The following is a 19,058-nucleotide window of genomic DNA, read 5'->3' as shown; positions in this document are numbered from 1 at the left end:
ACCTGAAAAGTGTACTTAAGTACAGTAACAAAGTATTTGTACTTCGTTACTTGACACCTCTGCTCATTAATGGGTAAATATATAAAAATAGTACAGTTGGTCAGAAAATTAAATGTTGTGACGATTGTTTGTTTGTCACAGAAATGGAGGGATGCTTCTGGTTCTGCTATGACTACAGGAGGGCTGGTGAAGTAATTTTCAGATTCATTCACAGATTTGAAGGCTGTAATTTTTTGCACTTTATTTATTTTTAGCAATTTATTTGCTGAATTTGCTTTATTTTGCGTATTTAATATTTATTTTATATCTTTTTTCATTGTTGTACAAGCTTTTGATTCCTAATTTTTTTTGTAGGAGTACTTTAATAAGTTATTTTAGTTATCATATGCCTACCATTTGTCCTGAGCTGAGGTTTGTGAACCCGAATTCAGCCTCACACAGAGTTACGATTTTAAGAAGCTTATTAAGAAAGATGAATAGTGGAAGACGAGCCCAATGAACCCGGAGCCGGTCCACCTGGACCAGCTTCTCGAAGGACTCTGGAGCGAAAGCTGGAGGCGGGTCTGCCCGGACCCCCTCCTCGAAGGACTGGGGAGTGAAGACTGACGTCGAACCCTCGCAGGCTGGAGCAGAGGCGGACATCGGACACTCGCAGACAGGAGCAGTGTTGTGCGTCGGACCCTCACAGACTGAAACAGTGGCGTGTGTCGCACCCTCGCAGGATGGAGCAGTGGCGAGTGTTGGTCCCTGGCGGACTGGAGCAGTGCCGTGCATCGGACCCTTGCAGACCGGAGCAGTGCCGTGCTTGGACCCATGCAGACAGGAGCAGATGCGAGCGTCGCACCAACGCAGGCTGATGGACTGGCGACCATCGCATCCACGCAGACTGGAGGACTGGCTACTGTCGCACCAATGCAGACTGGAAGACTGGCGAGCATCGCACCCACGGAGAGAGGAGCTGAAGCGGCAGCCAGACCCTCTGCGAATGGAGCAGGGTCCAGATTATCCACTTAATCGTGGACGTGTTTAGAAGTGTTCTTTCTGGCTTTGACTGGATGAGCTATAGGCTCAGCTCTGGGTGGCTGAGCAGCTACTGACCCAATTGTCTCTAGCTGGGGGACGGGAGGCATAACTGAAACAACTGATCGAGGGAATAAATCTTCTCTGTCCCCATAAAAGAAGGCCCACAGAAGCGACTCCTGAATATGTAGAGCTCTGGCTGGAGGAGGCGTGGTCTTCCGCACAGCGGCAGAAGATCTTAGTCGTGGGGCCAGCTGAGTGTCGTAGAGGTGGTGGTAGAGACAATGGGGAACTCAATGGCGTCTAGCCTGGCTCACCGGGGCAGCCGGGATGACCTCAGGCTAACTCACTGGGGAGACTCGGTCTGAAACACCAGAGGAGCTGTGGTGGTGTCAGGCTGAGCCTCAGGAGGGACAACAGAGGCGTTTCTGTGTCAGCGGGCACAGTGTTTGTGCTGGGAGGGGTTTGTTGGCAACGAGGACGCTATTGTGGGCGAGGAGGAAGCAGAAGTAGCGGGTGCAGCAGGCGAGATGGACAAACAGGTGAGTGGTGGTCAGGGAGGAGGTGGCTTGTTGAGGAGCTGAGAAACCGCTGCACGATGATTCCAGTCCAGTTTCTCAAACAGCCCAGTTATTTTAAGATGTGACAGGAGGAAAGCGTTATCTCTTAACATATCCCGTATTTGGGCTACTGCAACCACCCGCCTCCAAGGTGGGCTAAGCGTAGCAACGGTATCCAAACTTTCTCTTAGTTGTCTGAAGAAGAGCTCCGCCGCGTCACGCGGGATGATCTCTGCTGAGTCCATCTTTAAGCAGATTCCTTCACGAAAACTCGTACTGTCATTGTCATGAGTTGTTAGACGAACCTGAACACAGCCACACACAGAGCTTAGTTTAAGAGCTTTTATTGAAGGTTGAGGGTTGTGGAGGATGTGACCAACAGCTTATACCAGGCTGGAGCAGGAGAGTGGTGATGGTAGGAGCAGGAGGACAGACGGGAGCTGGAGAGCTGCGGGTGCAGTGCTGTTGAGCCAGGCAGATGCTGGGAGAAGACAGGAAACCAAGGCAGGGAATGCAGGCAGGCAGTCGTGAGGAATGGACGAGATAGAAATGAAGACGATCCGGCAGAGAGGAGCTGACTGAGGTGAGTTTAAGTAGAGAGGTTGGCAGGTGGAATGAGTTGTGGAATGTATTAATTTTGATTCATTTTTTAGTACACATTTATGAAGGTATAACATGCTTTTAATGTGCAATATATTTGCTTTGAGGCCTGTCTGTTTGTTAGAAGAATAGAATGTGAATAGATAAGGTTAAATGAGCTGTTTACGAGCAAAAGTATTAGGAGAGAGTTTCAAGGCCAGTCCTAGGCAGTGGGAAAGAACAGAAACTCCGGTTCACATGCAGCTGGAGGAAACAACGAGAAGATAGTTATTAGGGAGTAAGATAGCAATAAGATGTGTGCGTCATTCATTGTGTGACCTTGTATAATCTGTGTTCTAACTTTAATAAAACTAGCCTGAGCGGGAGAGAGAGCGAGAGCTGTTGCCCGCAGTCGGCAGGTGTATCATCTCTCCCCTTTTGCAAAGCAGATGGGAGTTTTGCTTACTGAAAGATGTTCTGAGGGCAGAAACTAATGGGATTGGTTCAATCAGGCAACCAATCAGAACAGAGGAGAGGCGCGCCTAACTAATTTGAAGTTAGCGAGAGAAGCAAGCGGTTGTTACTGTTTATTTTCATGGTCGCAGTTCTCGATTAGCTATAAGAACCATTGGGAAGGTAAGTTAATTTTCTTGTGAAATAAAAGTGTGAAATACAAGTGCTAAATTCACAGTAAAATTGATAGTAGGTTGTTTTCGTGTGTGCATCTGTGCACCTTCATTCATACCTAGCAGGCTGCGAATTGACTGAGCAGGCTGAGCTAGCCTTCAAGAAGCTGTAGCAGCTAACGTTAGGCTAAGTTAGAGAATTATAGATCTAAAATGAAAATGGCTATGTGGTGTCTGTTATTAACACGGGGCAAAGTGTTTTGGACATGCTAAAATGATTTACGACACAATGTAGGCCTATACATTTTCACCGGACTAGCCTGAAGTAAGCTAGCAGCAGAGTAACCTAAATCATAATATATCCGAGGGCAGTTCACGCTCTCACCTGGTCCCAGGGCTGAAGTAATCTGCTCCTGCTCTCAGGGCAGAGTAACCTAAATCATAATATGTCCGAGGGCAGTTCACGCTCTCTCCTGGTCCCAGGGCTGAAGTAATATGCTCCTGCTCTCAGGGCAGAGTAACCTAAATCATAATATGTCCGAGGGCAGTTCACGCTCTCTCCTGGTCCCAGGGCTGAAGTAATATGCTCCTGCTCTCAGGGCAGACTAACCTTAATCATAATATGTCCGAGGGCAGTTCACGCTCTCTCCTGGTCCCAGGGCTGAAGTAATATGCTCCTGCTCTCAGGGCAGAGTGACCTAAATCATAATATGTCCGAGGGCAGTTCACGCTCTCTCCTGGTCCCAGGGCTAAAGTAATATGCTCCTGCTCTCAGGGCAGAGTAACCTAAATCATAATATGTCCGAGGGCAGTTCACGCTCTCACCTGGTCCCAGGGCTGAAGTAATATTAATACTTGTCTATAGGGCAGAGTAACCTACTTGTAATTTCTGTGAGGATTTTAGCTCTTCTGACATATAATGGGATATTTGCATAGATTGACAGTCCTTATATATTTAACCTAGGGTGTTTGTTTAACCTTTATTTCTTCTCAGAGTATCTCCAATTTTGTTGGAATGATGAGTGGAGTTTTTTCTTTTTATTTTATTATTGTTGGTTTGTTGATTTTGTAAAAAAACAAACAAAAAAAACCTTAATCTTAAAAGTTAATGTGTGACATAGACAGATAATGCTGCCTTTCCCTCGTACAGAAATAGAGAAATGGGTGAAAAATGAGGCCCTTCCAGGGTACTTCCACCTAGGGGATGTGGGGCAATTTCCCTTGAGCCTTGCAAGTTTCCGTTCCCTTTATAATCAACACTGCATCTCTGATGAGGTTTGAATGTTTTATCAAAGGAATGTCTGATGCCTGCATATATATACATACATACATGCATACATATTATGCATACACACTTGCATACATACATACAATGTTAGCCTACTGCAAGTCATGATGTCTCAGTGCCCACCCCTAAGGAGTGCATTCTCTCCAAGTATGGAACCACAACTCATCTTTTACTTGTCAATTGCTTTTTTCTAATATCAACATTTCTTGTCTGTAGATCATGGATGCCATGTTTTATCTGAAAGGAAAGGTAATGTGATGTGCATACTTTTTACCACGTCATGTTGAGATCAAATCTTGGACTTAACCAAAACTTACTGTGTCTAGCATTATAAATCCACACTTGCTTCATTCACAAATGTTGTCTTTTATTTAAGCATGATCAAACATGTGTCCTGACATCACATGTAATTACCAATATATTGGAGGGCACAAAAAGGGCCAGGAGCACCTACTTTGTGAAGGTATGATTAATTTATTGACCAACACACTAGACTGGATGCAATTTATACACAACCTCACTCATGCTTCATGCTGGGTGATAACATAGTAGCCTGTATATGTTACCTAAGAATACTGTGAAGCCCTCTACTTATGTGGACAGTTGTGCTCTGATAATAAGCCTCTTTAACCAAGACTTGGCAATCATAATCCTGACAAGACAAGACCTACTGTATATTGTTCTATTACCCCATCTCCCCAGAATAACATTCTACACAGCAGTAGGTATATCATGGGCCCCTATTTGGAGAATGGTAACCACTGGACCTTTGTTGTAAGTAAACATAGTGCTTACTATGTAAGTAATGTTTTATTGTTTAAGTTCTCTGATAATTCTGCATTGGGATAATCAAGTTATGATCGTCTTCTCCTCCAGTGGTCAAGGAGAGTCATTACTGTACATGTAATTTCTCTCAAACCTGTTCCACCACTCCAGGTTCCAAACATAGTTCCAGTTTCTGTCGCTGTTTACAAACTTTACCAATGCTCTCTGTCTCTGTCCTGGTTTTTGTGCTTCAAATCACTAAAGTTACTGTTTCCTTTTTGTAGCATTTTGACCTAACCTCCAAGGTCATTACATATGCCAATTCTTTGGGTGAGTCTACGGATAAGATGTCCGCAAATCAAAGACAATTGGGGGTAAGTTAGGGAAACGTATGCTGAGCGGGTAGCTCAGTGGTCTAAGGGGTTAGACAAGGAATCATAGGATCGCTGGTTTGAGTCCTAGATGTTGACTTGATGTTGCACGTCGTGCCAAGACTCAGTCCACCCAGCTGTAACATGGGTACCAGCTTCTGCTGGGAGTTACCTACTATGAAGTAATAATATTTGGACCAATAGAGGAAAGAACAAAAGTTAGCACACAGCTTCAGTGACTTCAACTAAAAACCACCAATCAGGCCCGAAACCTGGGTGTAGTGATGGACTCAGACCTGAACCTTCAAAAGCATCTAAAGACAATTACAAGGTCAGCTTTCTATCACCTGAAGAACATTTCTAGGATTAAAGGACTGATGTCTCAGCAGGATCTGGAAAAACTAATCCATGCGTTTATATTTAGTAGAATTGATTACTGCAACGGTGTTTTCACAGGTCTGCCTAAAAAGTGGATCAGACAGCTACAGCTGATCCAGAACGCTGCTGCCCGCGTCCTCACTAAGACTAAGAAAGTAGAGCACATAACCCCAGTTCTAAAGTCCTTACACTGGCTCCCTGTATCTCAGAGAATAGACTTTAAAATACTTCTGTTAGTCTATAAATCCTTAAATGGCTTAGCACCTAAATACATCACAGACTTGTTATCAGTGTATCAACCCTCCAGACCACTAAGGTCTTCTGGCTCCAGTCTACTCCATATACCTAGAACCAGAACTAAACATGGAGAAGCAGCATTTAGTTCCTATGCTCCGTTTATCTGGAACAAACTTCCAGAAAACTGTAAAAGTGCGGAAAGCCTGAGTTCTTTTAAATCAAGATTAAAAACACATCTGTTTAAAATTGCCTTTGACTGATCTAGTTAAACAGTTTTACTGTTTTTAATGTTCTTTTTTGTTACTACATTCTATCCCTACTTGCTTTTATTCTATTTTCTATCTACATTTTATTATTTTGGTATATCTTAATCATGTAAAGCACTTTGTATTGTCTTGTACTGAATTGTGCTATATAAATAAATTTGCCTTGCCTTGCCTTGCCTTACGCTGGGGGAGTGTACGGCTCTTGTCCGCTTAGCACCATGGAAACCGCACATAAGCACCGGCCCAATTGGCCTTCATGTCTAAGAACAATTTATGCCACATATTGTTTCTTGGTCATCTCTGGTGTAAAGAGCAATGCTTCCAAATATTTTTTTTTTACATTGTTGTTAATCTGAGCTTTTCCTTTGACTGTTAGAAAATTTGCAGAGGCTAGGCAGACAACTGGACCTTGGACTATTAAGTCCTTTAAACATGGAAAGCAAATGGACAGCGTGTCCTGTGGTGTTTTCACCATCATGGTAACATTTCACATATAGAATCATTTTGCCATGTCATTTAAATGTATTTAAGTATGTGAATTATCAAATCATGATGCTACACTTCACATTAACAGTTTGCAGAATGCCACCTTAGTGTCTCCCCCTTCAGGGACTGCTGTCTTTTCACAAAAAGACAGCAATTGACACAAGAGCTTTGGGCAGCACTAGGTAAGAGTATTAATGTCTTATTGGGTACTTTTGCAAAGATTCTCCTTTTCATGTTAGTGACTTTGCTCAAGGAGGCATATCAAATATTCATTCAAGTACTTGTATCCCACAGATCGCACCAAACGATGTGGTTCTTGTGTTAAGCTGCTGCATGGCAAAGGGGTATACAATGTTTGATAACATACTGCGCTTACTTTGGCTTTGGCTACATTATGCTTTTAGAAATCAGTGCAGAAAGGAAATGCATTTAATGAGTGCTTGAAAGTAGTTCAGACTATGTTTGAGAGGAATTTTTATATTTACAACAAAGATATGGACCTGATGATACCAAACGCCCCTTGTAAATGGAATCATTTTAGTTTGCTTTGGATAAGCAATTTTCAGATAAATTGTAACTCTTATTGTTATCGTCTAAACTTGATTCTGACATAATTGTGTTTTAAGGTTAAATGTGGTACCTGTAGTGGGCATTGCCACACTATGTGCCTGCAAAAGAAGGGCCTGTGTTTTCTTTGTGCTTGTAAGTTATCAGTTACACCTCTCAACACATTCTCAATCCATGATCTGACTTTAGGGCTTACTGGCTGTACTGTATCTGTCTCATCCATGGCTACTGGCTAGATGACAAGAATTATCCCATGGCCTTTACCAGATATACAGTATGTGCTTATTCTCCTTTTTGCTGCTAGATGACTCTGACGTTGTCCAGGTGGACAACACGGAAGAGGTTGTTGTCGTGGAGAATGCTACCTACACTCAGATGGGTAGGTGCTTGTCTGCTTTACTTCCGCCCTTTCACACGGCACATGAACGGTTAGCCCGAGAATTCTCGTTGCAATTCAAAATTCCACTGGAGCTCCAAGCAGATTTGTACACGCAGCCTTATAACGCTATTTACAGCTCTTCGAGTCACGGTAAACTGTCATTTTTGGTACATAGCTAATTTAGATACACCAATGGTGTGGGTGCTTGCGTTTCTTTAGGAATCCGTCATCTTGGTTTGTACAGAAATTAATATTAATGACATACACACAGGAGGGCGGAAACATGGATCTGGTGTTAATAGGGGGCGTTCCGATAGCTGGTGGAGAGTGATGTGCTGCTGAAGAACCCGGCAAAGCTGTGACAATTATTATTGTTATAATCATAGTACAGAAACAGCTCTTATTAAGGTGCTAAATGACATATGTAGGAGCCATTTATAGTTGTTGGTGTTTAGGTATGGTTTGTTTCTGGTTTATTTGTTTTGGGTGGCGGTGTTTTGTTTAGGTTGACACACTGACCTATATTCTGCTCTACCACTGGTGGCGGTATGGAGGGGAAGGCTTTATAGGTGCGACGTGAGAGGGCAGAAAGGATTTGGGTGACGGGAGGTCATACGGTTTTTACAGCTTTCTTTGGCACACAATAGCCTGCGTCCACTGGTTAAATTCTTTTATATCCACACTCTCCATAATTACCTGTCCATCTCACTTGTAAAGACCGCCACTCGTATTGTTTGGATAGTTTGTTCATATACAAACTTACTTCAATAAATGGGAACGCCCATACCTTATCTCCTGGTTTCAACATCATTTTGTAAGCGCGTTAAATTCCAGATTCCCCGCACCCAGAAGCGACAAAAGGTGGTTGATAGTCGCTACAACATACGTCTCAACACAGACTCTGGCAAAACTTCAGTGCTTGTATTACTGGGCCTCAGTGCAGCCTTTGATACAATTGACCATAGCATACTCCTACACCGGTTGGAACACTGGCTTGGACTATCAGGCGGAGTGATCAACTGGCTGAAGTCCTATCTGCAGGAGAGAACTTTCTTTGTTGCCCTTGGTAATTACACCTCATCTCCAGCACCCTTGACGTCAGGTGTCCCCCAAGGGTTAATCCTGGGGCCACTTATTTTTAATCTCTACATGATCCCACTGGGTCAGATTATAAAAAAACACTCAGGTTTCGTATCACAGCTATGCAGATGACACATAACTTTATTTAGCCCTGTCACCCACTGATAAGAATCCCCTTGGCTCACTGTGTGACTGCCTTGACCAAATAAATAGGTGGATGTCCCAAAACTATTTGCAGTTGAACAAAGAGGAGACTGAAGTAATTGTATTTGGGAGGAAGTATGAAAGAGACAAAATGACTACACTTTTTAGGACAAAAGTGCTTGAAGTAAAGACTAAAGTCATAATTGATAGTGACCTCAACTTTGATGATCATATGAGAGCTGTAACTAGGACATCATTTTATCATCTGAAAAATATTGCCAATCTAAGAGACCTTATGTCCCAGTCTGACCTGGAAAAGCTTGTCCATACTTTTATCTCAAGCGGGCTAGACTATTGCTATGGGCTCTTCATAGGACTTCCAAAAAAGACAATTAGACAGCTTCAATTAGTTAAAAACGCGACAGCACGAGTCCTAATAAAGACAAGCAGAAGAGAACATATCACCCCTATACTTAAGTCCCTGCATTGGCTGCCAGTTTCTTTTAGGATAGATTTGAATGTATTGCTACTGGTTTTTAAAGCACTGCATGGGATGGGGCCAACATATATATCAGACATGTATGCAAGTCTGTTGGCTAGTCAGCCTACTGTATATAGACATGCTGTTACATAATATAATTGTTTCTATTTATGTATCAACAGAAGCAGAGACCACAGAGAAAGGAGTTGCAGGTAAAACTTTTTAGTTCTGAGATTTACTCTGTGAGTTACAAGATCATCCCTGTTCATGAGTAACTATACCAGAATAACAATTTCACCATTAAATACAACATTACGTTTATGTTCCAAATGACACTTAATTAGCTTACACCTATTCTGGTCTTGAATAGACCACCTATGTACAAATGCACCCACACACACATACAGAGATCTTTGAAACTGTTTGTTCCCTGAATGCTGTTCTGATTTGTCTTAAATACATTAGATGGTGGCCTGGCACAAGAATCAGCGGCCGCAGAGGGGGAACAAGGTAGGAAGATACTGTATTATGGTCATCATAGTTTTGGGCATGAAATGAGGTCACATTAAAATAACAACAATATATTTTCACTTCTATAGTATTATTTGAAGTGGAGAGTGTTCTCCGAATATCTGATGGGACCAAGGCCAAAAGGTAATTTTTCATATTTCAATATTTCATACATTTACATAATTATTTCTAATGAATAAATAGTTCCAAACAATAACTGTCTACAGAGGTCTACACATTGCGCCCCTTTCCCTCCAAGCATGCTATTTGATTTTGCTCTGCAAGCAGGGATTAAATGGAAGTTCAAATCTTTGCCTCAGATAGGTCCAATCACAGAAAAGGGTGTGGGTAGCATTAAGCTGATTGACTGTACAGTAACATACAGTCATTTGATCGCCATTTGTTAATGCCACCTTCAATATGAGCTTCCACCTAGATATACTGGGCCAAAGCTGGGAATACAGAGTCATGTATTTAAGAAGCTGTTGGGAATGACTTATGTAGAACCCTTTTTAGGTCTCCTTTATGTGTTGTCCTGTACCTAAAGTGTTACCTACTGACATTTCTCCAAGGTTGAAGATTGTTTTAACTCAGTATGCCTGCTTAAAATCTCCACTGATATTGCAGATATACAGTGACAAGGGAGGAACTGTTTAGAAGGTGTGGGTCACCAGAGTGCTATTCATCCAATGCTCTGGTGGCCTACTTAAGGAAAGGCAAGAGCCAAAAAGAGGTGCTCATGGCCAAGTTGCACAAGTCGGAGGTCAAGCCAGGACCACGAATAAGGCTGTCAACAAGTGTCAGCAAGTTGTGTGAAGGTAACTGAGGTTTAGAGGTTAAAGGAAAATTCCGATTTTTAGCACTTTAAGGCCCTTTTCTGGTTTGTTTTGGATGAACTAGGGTGGTGGACACTGAAATTTTGACGATTGGTCCTGTCTCGACTTTTCTGACTCGTTTTGAATCGCCTTTTCGCTTCTCAGGGTGGCTGGCAATGGGCATACTGTAGTAGGTTACTCAAACACGTCCTAAAACAACCCTTAAGGTTCGTTTTCAAAACTGTGCAACTCACCGAGTGGTTAGTGGAGTTTGTTGACTATTAAAAGCAAATATATCGGCGCAATGTATGATTCGTATTTGAACCTGAAGCATAGACGGTGGCGCAGTAATATCAGAGTCTTCCAACAGAAATAATTGGGATTTTACAAAATATCAAATTAAAGACGACAGAAACTGTATTTCGCTACGCTACTTGTTTTGGAACATCAAGGAACACCACTTACCACTCGGTGAGTTGCACAGTTTTAAAAACGAACCTTAAGGTGTAATGAATCGTAGAGATAGAACCCAAATGTGAGCCAGACACGGAGCTGAGTGTTGAAAAGGGGTTTAATAACAAAATCCAGGAGGCAAAAAAGGGAAACATACGGGAATCAAACAGGACCAGACATAAGCTAAACCGACTCAAAAAACAGGAGGACAAAGAACAGATCAGACACTGACTAGCAGACGGGCAGGTAAAATAACAGAGGCAGAGATGTGCTTACCGCAAGCTGACGGGAGGGAACTACACAAGACATTCTGGCAACAGACAAATAACTAAGGTGGGCTTAAATAGGTGACGGAACAGGAGAGCAGGGCGGGACTAATTAACAAAAACAGGTGGAGGTGATAAAAGGAGCACACTGACTGATGGACAAAAACCCTAAGGTAGAAAATAAGACCAAACAGACACGAGCTGAAAAAAGCTAATAACTAAGGCCAGATAACAAAAAATAGGCTAAGCATAAAAGTGATGGCAAAAAACAAGGTAAACCAAAACATAACGCCAACAAAACGAGGATCCAAACAAGACAGAACTCAAAACTACCAGACAATCAAAAACAGGAGAGAGGAGGAAAACTAAAACTAATAACATAAACCAGAACTAAAACCGGAATATTACATAAGGGTTGTTTTAGGACGTGTTTGAGTAACCTACTACAGTATGCCCATTGCCAGCCACCCTGAGAAGCGAAAAGGCGATTCAAAACGAGTCAGAAAAGTCGAGACAGGACCAATCGTCAAAATTTCGGTATCCACCACCCTAGTTCATCCAAAACAAACCAGAAAACGGCCTTAAAGTGCTAAAAAACGGAATTTTCCTTTAAGAAGATGAAGAGAGAAAGTAAGGGTAATTCGATTTACTGATTTACTGTCTGATTACTGTCTACTACACTGTAATTAAAGCAACATCAAAGAACTTTCCCTCTGTCGCACGCACGTTATTTGTTTACCCAGCACCGGCTTTGCAAATAACGATGTCCACAGACAAGGTAGAATATGAAAAGTACGATGTATTGCGACATCAGATGCGAGGCAAATTTGTGGTTTCTTATGTCTCATTCCATCGAACTACAGATCCGCTAGCCCTGGAAGCAAATGTAATTTGCTAGGGTGCTTCTAGATTTCTAGGCTACAGATACGCTACCCGATCTGGCAAACTTACATAGTGCGGTTATAGCCGATAGAGGGCCGCAAAGCGAATTCAGAAGTGCCGATCACCCTGTTACAAGTTGATGAACCACTGAAGCTATTTTGGAACCATTATTTTAAGGTACAAAAAAGTCTTTAGTGTTGCTTTAATGCTAAAATATATTATTCAGGTGCACACAGATTAAAACTGTTGCTGAACTCTTGATAGACTTGCCTTTGGCTTTGAGGGAACCCTTCCCTTAGTTGATTTAAACCAGTTGTATGAGTACTAATGTGTGCAGGCTGCAAATCAAAACTAAAAGTAGTTTTCATTGTAACCAGCAGATTAATACCAGCAGCAAAGAGCAGATAAAAGATCAGATTGTTTATCGAAACATACTTGTCATTAAAGTTCCTGTTTACATTTCTCTAAATGTAAATATGCAATTGTATTTTTTGTAGAGGAATGTGTGACCCTTTCAGAGGATCTGAACTTCCTGGCAGCAAAGTTCCTCCCCATCACCAAAATCAGCCAGACCTGTCTGGAGGAGGGTGATGGGTTACATGAGGCCATTGCAAAAACTGAAAACTGCAGGTACTTGTGCTTGTGTACAGTTATCATTTGACTTATTGCATTATCATTTGACATCCTTTGAATAATTGCATTATTTCTCATTGTTGTCATCAAAATCAATGCCTCCACCAAACTGTACCATTTACTATACATTTGCAGGAAGACACTGGGACACCTCCTGACCACCATGGAGGCCAATTGGCAAAATTATGGCCTGGCCACTCATGGCCTTGGTCCCCAAATGTTGAAGGGCACCTTTGCCCTGATCGACACCTATCTGGCCAAAAAAATTTAAATTTTGGAGACCCAGAAATAAAGTGAGATATTGATTGTACACATTTATAATTCTTTATTTTCATTCATATACTGCATTGATGTATTGCATATTCTCTTATTCTTCTCCTACCATAGAGACAAACAAGCCAGTCTCCAACCGGCCCAATAACTGTATATCAAGTGTTCAACATGTTCAATAAAATCAGTCCTTTGAGTGGAGTCTGTTGTGTATCCTTGTTCTTCGTTTTAGTTGGAAGTTCTCATGCTTTGTTCTTTTCATATGTTGCCTATATGCATGTAAAGCCACAATTTTCTTTTTTTTGGACACACTGGTGAAGTTGCTGAAAGCCAGCTTGTGTGCTCTTTGTACAGTGTTATACAGGTCATGGCTTGGCTTGAAACTATTCGAACTGCACCACTCTAGTAGGTCTGTCAACATGGCATGTATAGACGGTTTCTGTTCAGCTTCAGGCTTTTGTGACTGTACTGTGTTTTCTGAGTGTGTGGGTAGCTCTTGAGGTTGGAGGATATTTACAACATGTATACAGACACATTTTTCTCTGTGACTATTTGCTGTACACGTGCACAAAGTTGGACTTTTCAGACTGACAACACTAATGCTTCCATCACTATGGAAGACGGTTACGTTTTCATCATTTTTGTGGTACAGTTGACTGTTGATTACTTTTTTTGCTTCTGTATTTCGCATGTTTTGAGATCACTGCTATGTGAAGCAACTTATCCCGGTGGAAGAAAGTTGCCCCCTGACAGTTCATACGAAAAGGAGACGTCCTGCAGATTCTGGCCCAGGGACTAAATACTGTTTTTTAAAATATGAATGACAAATGGTTAGTATAATACCTCTCTGCCTTGTTGTTGGTCTCACTGCTACAGTGAAAGAATGTTCTGCCAAAATTAACCCACAGCTCAGCATAAGGGAACCAATGGGTCTTAAGGTAGGTTGTCACATGTGTACTACCTAAATAGGTGTCAATCTCGCTGCACTTTTTAGCAGACACACTCAGAAATTCTTCTTCCTAAAAAACAGATTTTTGTCTCAGATCCTTCATCATCAATATCACTATTAAAGGCTATTATATCAATTGTTCCATACAGTATACAGAATACAAAATGTATAATTTTGCTTTTGTTGATCACTTAATTGGTACTGGGCTTATGAATATTAAAAAAGAAGAATATTACCCTTGGGCATGCTTTCATGGACACTATGGCATGTATGACCACATTTCTCTGGTCAGCTGTCAAGTGCCCTCCATCAGTCTTCACAAGCCATCTATTAACAGCCTATAGCAGCATACAAAAATGGCTACCTCTCTGGCGTGTTTCCTTTGGTCTTTGGCTAAAATATCATGTATGTTTTTGGCACAGAACCGTCTGCTAATAAAATAAAATTTAAACATACACAAACAAATGTGGCTTCTTGTGAAATCCCTTACTGTACCTTTAACATAATTAACACTATTTCTTCAGAAAATACCTACCAGCTTCACTTTTTCTGTTTATCTATTTGAATTTTAACTGCACAATATTCTAAATTTCCCTGTCAAAAAGTAATACAGTGTAATCATTTACTTCACCTGAAGCACATGGAACCAACAAAGTAGAACCTTTGCATCTGGAAAAACATGTTTGACGGCATTGAGCACCTTTAGGTCACGGTCAATCATTACGGACCTATAGCATTTGAAAAAAAAGACAAAAGAAAAAAAGTGAGTTGTACCACACCATGCTAGGAAAGAGAACAAACAGGCCTTCAAGTCATACATTTCCAAAGGTAAAATATTTTGCCTGAAAGACCTACTTTAGCTACTAAAGTACACTACCATTACAAATTCTGAATAATTGGGATTCCGAATAGACGGTAACAGGCTTCTTTGTGCAGTTTCTTTAAAATAAAATATTGAATGTTTCCAATACAGTGGTTTACTTTTAATAAAGAACTGATTACAACATACACATTCACTAACACTGACCTTGGATAAAAGCTAGGATTGCTTCGCTGAAGCTCCTGTATGCAAAGGCTTAGTGTTTCACTTGATTCCTTGCTCATGATAAAATATGCAAATGGTACACCTCTTCCGGTTTTATTGATCAACAGCAGTGCGTAAAAGGCATAGCCATAGGCTGTAATGCCTTTATAGGAGGCGTCCATGAAAACCATGGGATGGGGGTTCTCTTCCAGTAGTTTTTTTTGCGATGGTGTTTGAACAACTATGATAAGGGGTTGCTGGTGGATGAGTGGCTGATAAAAACAAATGTTTTGTTGAAGCTCAGTGTTGACCAAATAGTCAACACTAACAGAATCATTACGATGCAGAAAGGTGACACCATGGAGATTCTTTTTGATGAGGCGTACATCTTCAGGGGTTAGATAGAACCTTCAATTTTGTTTATCAACATGGCCATTTCTGTGTGCCCAATCACAGCTCTTCAGGAGGGTCTCCGATGTTGAGCAACCCTGTGTAAGCCACATCTATACAAATCCAAGCAGTTCTGGGTGTATACGATTTTTCATCCCATCCTCTTCATTAGATACATCATGCCCAGTGTGTTGCAGCATTTTATGGATCACAACACCTCTGAATCCGGAATCAGTAATGAATTTAAAAGATATGTATGCCTCACAAGAATTTGCCCTGGTCTTTTGGGACTCTCCTTTGCTTTGCCCACTGGCTTTGCTGGCTCTTTCACAGGCATAGTAATGATAGTCCTTATGAGTGGAAACTGGAGCTTTGAAATACATATTCTGCTTTTCCTGCACCTCATTTATATAAATGTTCATGAAGTCCTTTTCCTCTCCTTGGACAATGACAACCTCTTGCTTAACCCGGGCATCATGTATCTTCTTCAGCCTTTTGGAAACACCCTTCAGCCAGTATTTCTCCATTATCTAAAATAAGAAGAGAACATCAACAGGGGCATGCAGATTTTAGAGGCCCACAGAGTAAGCATGAAGCTGAACTGTCCTTATAGAAATTATGATTTAGGTTACTCTGCCCTGAGAGCAGGAGCAGATTACTTCAGCCCTGGGACCAGGAGAGAGCGTGAACTGCCCTCGGACATATTATGATTAAGGTTACTCTGCCCTGAGAGCAGGAGCAGATTACTTCAGCCCTGGGACCAGGTGAGAGCGTGAACTGCCCTCGGACATATTATGATTTAGGTTACTCTGCCCTGAGAGCAGGAGCAGATTACTTCAGCCCTGGGACCAGGAGAGAGCGTGAACTGCCCTCGGACATATTATGATTAAGGTTACTCTGCCCTGAGAGCAGGAGCATATTACTTCAGCCCTGGGACCAGGTGAGAGCGTGAACTGCCCTCGGACATATTATGATTTAGGTTACTCTGCCCTGAGAGCAGGAGCAGATTACTTCAGCCCTGGGACCAGGTGAGAGCGTGAACTGCCCTCGGACATATTATGATTTAGGTTACTCTGCCCTGAGAGCAGGAGCATATTACTTCAGCCCTGGGACCAGGAGAGAGCGTGAACTGCCCTCGGACATATTATGATTAAGGTTACTCTGCCCTGAGAGCAGGAGCAGATTACTTCAGCCAGGGGACCAGGAGAGAGCGTGAACTGCCCTCGGACATATTATGATTTAGGTTACTCTGCTGCTAGCTTACTTCAGGCTAGTCCGGTGAAAATGTATCGGCCTACATTGTGTCGTAAATCATTTTAGCATGTCCAAAACACTTTGCCCCGTGTTAATAACAGACACCACATAGCCATTTTCATTTTAGATCTATAATAGAAGGATTATGGGAAGAAGATGGAGGAGCAGCTGGCACAGAACAACGTCAGGGATGTGTGGAGAGGTCTGAAGAACATCTCTGGCTTCGGGCAGAGGACCAGCAGGGCTGCAGACGGAGACACCAAGACTGCAGATGAGATGAACTCATTCTTCACTCGGTTCGACTCCCCCCACACTGGCCCCCTCCTTGCCCTCAACTCTCCACATGTCTCCAACCACCAGCGCTCCAGAGACCTACCATCCCCCCCACCGCCACTCCGATCAACGACTGACCCATCCACACCTTCAGCCCTACCTTCCTCCCCCCTCACAGTCACACCAATGCAGGTGAGAGGACAGCTGACGAGGCTGAAACAAAGGAAAGCCTCAGGACCGGACAGCATCCCCCCCCCAGGCTACTGAGGACCTGTGCAGATGAGCTCTGTGAGGTCCTCAGCTACATCTACAACCTGAGCCTCAGCCTGGGGGTGGTGCCCACCCTGTGGAAGACCTCCTGTGTGGTACCGGTTCCCAAAACACCGCACGCCAGGGAACCGGCCCACTTCAGACCAGTTACTCTGACCTCCCACCTGATGAAGACCATGGAGCGCCTCATCCTAGCTCACCTGTGCACTGTGGTGAGCCCCACCCTGGACCCGCTGCAGTTTACCTACCAGCCCAACATCGGAGTAGAGGACGCCATCATCTACCTGCTGCAGCGGGCGCTAACCCACCTGGAGACCACCGGGAGCGTCATGAGAGTCATGTTCTTTGACTTCTCCAGCGCTTTCAACACCATCAGACCGGTGCTACTGAGGGGGAAGCTGGAGGACGCTGGGGTGGACAAACATCTAGCTGACTGGACCATGGACTACCTCACCGACCGCCCTCAGTACGTGCGGCTGCACGGCTGTCAGTCAGAGGTGGCACTTTGCAGCACCGGGGCCCCCCAGGGCACCGTTCTGTCTCCGTTTCTCTTCACCCTTTACACCTCGGACTTCACCTACAACACGGACAGCTGCCACCTTCAGAAGTTCTCTGACGACTCGGCCATTGTGGGCTGTGTGACTGAGGGGAACGAGCTGGAGTACCGGTCGGTCATCATGGACTTTGTGGACTGGTGTGAGAAGAACCATCTGTGCTTAAACACCAGTAAGACCAAGGAGATGGTGATTGACTTCAGGAGAAGACCCCCACCTCACTCACCTGTGAACATCCAGGGGCAGGACATAGAAACTGTGGAGAGTTTCAAATACCCGGGTGTTCACGTCAACAATAAGCTGGACTGGACACATAAGACCGACGCCCTGTATAAGAAGGGCCAGAGCCGGCTCCACCTCCTGAGGAGGCTGAGGTCCTTTGGAGTGAGCCGGCCTCTGCTAAAAACTTTCTATGACTCTGTGGTGGCCTCAGCCCTCCTCTACGCTGTTGTCTGCTGGGCTCCTGGCAGCACAGAGCGGGACAGAAAGAGACTGAACAAGCTGGTGAGGAAGGCCACTTCTGTCCTGGGCTGCACTCTGGACTCTGTGGAGGAAGTAGCTGAGAGGAGGGTGCTGTCCAAGTTCACATCCATCATGGACAACACCTTCCACCCCCTGCACCAGACTGTAGAGGAGCTGAGCAGCTCCTTCAGTGCAAGACTTAGACATCCTGTCTGTAAAAAGGAGCGCTACCACAGGTCATTCATTCCTGCTGCTACCAGATTTTACAATGCTGCACTGTAACTGTAACTGTGACCATAACTGTAATAATTAATGTGCAATAACCAAGGTGCAATAATCTATTTAATACACTGTCCTACAACCCGTGCAATAATCCTGATGTAGTGACTTCTGCTGCCTTACACCACCTGAACATAAGTCAGTACACATGTATGTATGTACGTATGTATGTACAAATATATACAATGTATATGCACGTACATACGCGTAGGTGCGTATGTAAGTAGGCGCATAGATATATGTATATATTTAAGTATATAGATATGTTTTTATGTATATATATATATATATATATATATATATATATATATATATATATAGACCACTAAGAATGTAAATGAGACATCATATGCCCATTCCTATTTCCTTTTTTGTATTTTTTGGTATTCTTTCTGATCCATTGTATATATGAAGATTCACTGTATATAACTGAATGCACCTTCCCTACTCTGCACCTTCTTGTATGAGCCGATGTGACGAGTGAATTTCTCCATTGTGAGATCAATAAAGACTATCTTATCTTATCTTCTCTAACTTAGCCTAACGT

General features: G+C 42.9%; 1 protein-coding gene across 6 annotated transcripts; it reads left to right on the top strand.

The window, feature by feature from the left end:
• Positions 1-207: 207 nt before the first annotated feature.
• On the top strand, positions 208-13,252 carry LOC118565344. Of its 6 annotated transcripts, XM_036145609.1 has the most exons (17): positions 3,807-4,060; positions 4,290-4,322; positions 4,450-4,536; positions 4,776-4,847; positions 5,123-5,212; positions 6,467-6,569; positions 6,665-6,758; positions 6,871-6,920; positions 7,203-7,278; positions 7,448-7,522; positions 9,410-9,439; positions 9,693-9,737; positions 9,827-9,881; positions 10,365-10,555; positions 12,651-12,783; positions 12,922-13,079; positions 13,174-13,252. In XM_036145609.1, exons 5-16 carry the CDS (start codon positions 5,154-5,156, stop codon positions 13,055-13,057), a joined length of 1,047 nt encoding a protein of 348 aa, XP_036001502.1. In that variant the 5' UTR covers positions 3,807-4,060; positions 4,290-4,322; positions 4,450-4,536; positions 4,776-4,847; positions 5,123-5,153; the 3' UTR covers positions 13,058-13,079; positions 13,174-13,252. The 6 variants fall into 6 exon arrangements, 5 of the variants coding, with proteins under 5 accessions (XP_036001503.1, XP_036001502.1, XP_036001501.1 ...); XM_036145608.1 differs by having other exon boundaries at positions 4,776-5,212; XM_036145610.1 differs by lacking the exon at positions 3,807-4,060 and adding an exon at positions 208-2,795 and having other exon boundaries at positions 4,450-5,212.
• Positions 13,253-19,058: the final 5,806 nt, after the last annotated feature.

Source organism: Fundulus heteroclitus, chromosome 13 (assembly GCF_011125445.2).
Source record: "Fundulus heteroclitus isolate FHET01 chromosome 13, MU-UCD_Fhet_4.1, whole genome shotgun sequence".
Lineage (NCBI taxonomy): Eukaryota > Metazoa > Chordata > Actinopteri > Cyprinodontiformes > Fundulidae > Fundulus > Fundulus heteroclitus.
Note: the sequence above shows the minus strand (reverse complement) of the source record. Positions and strands in the feature narration are given on the sequence as shown.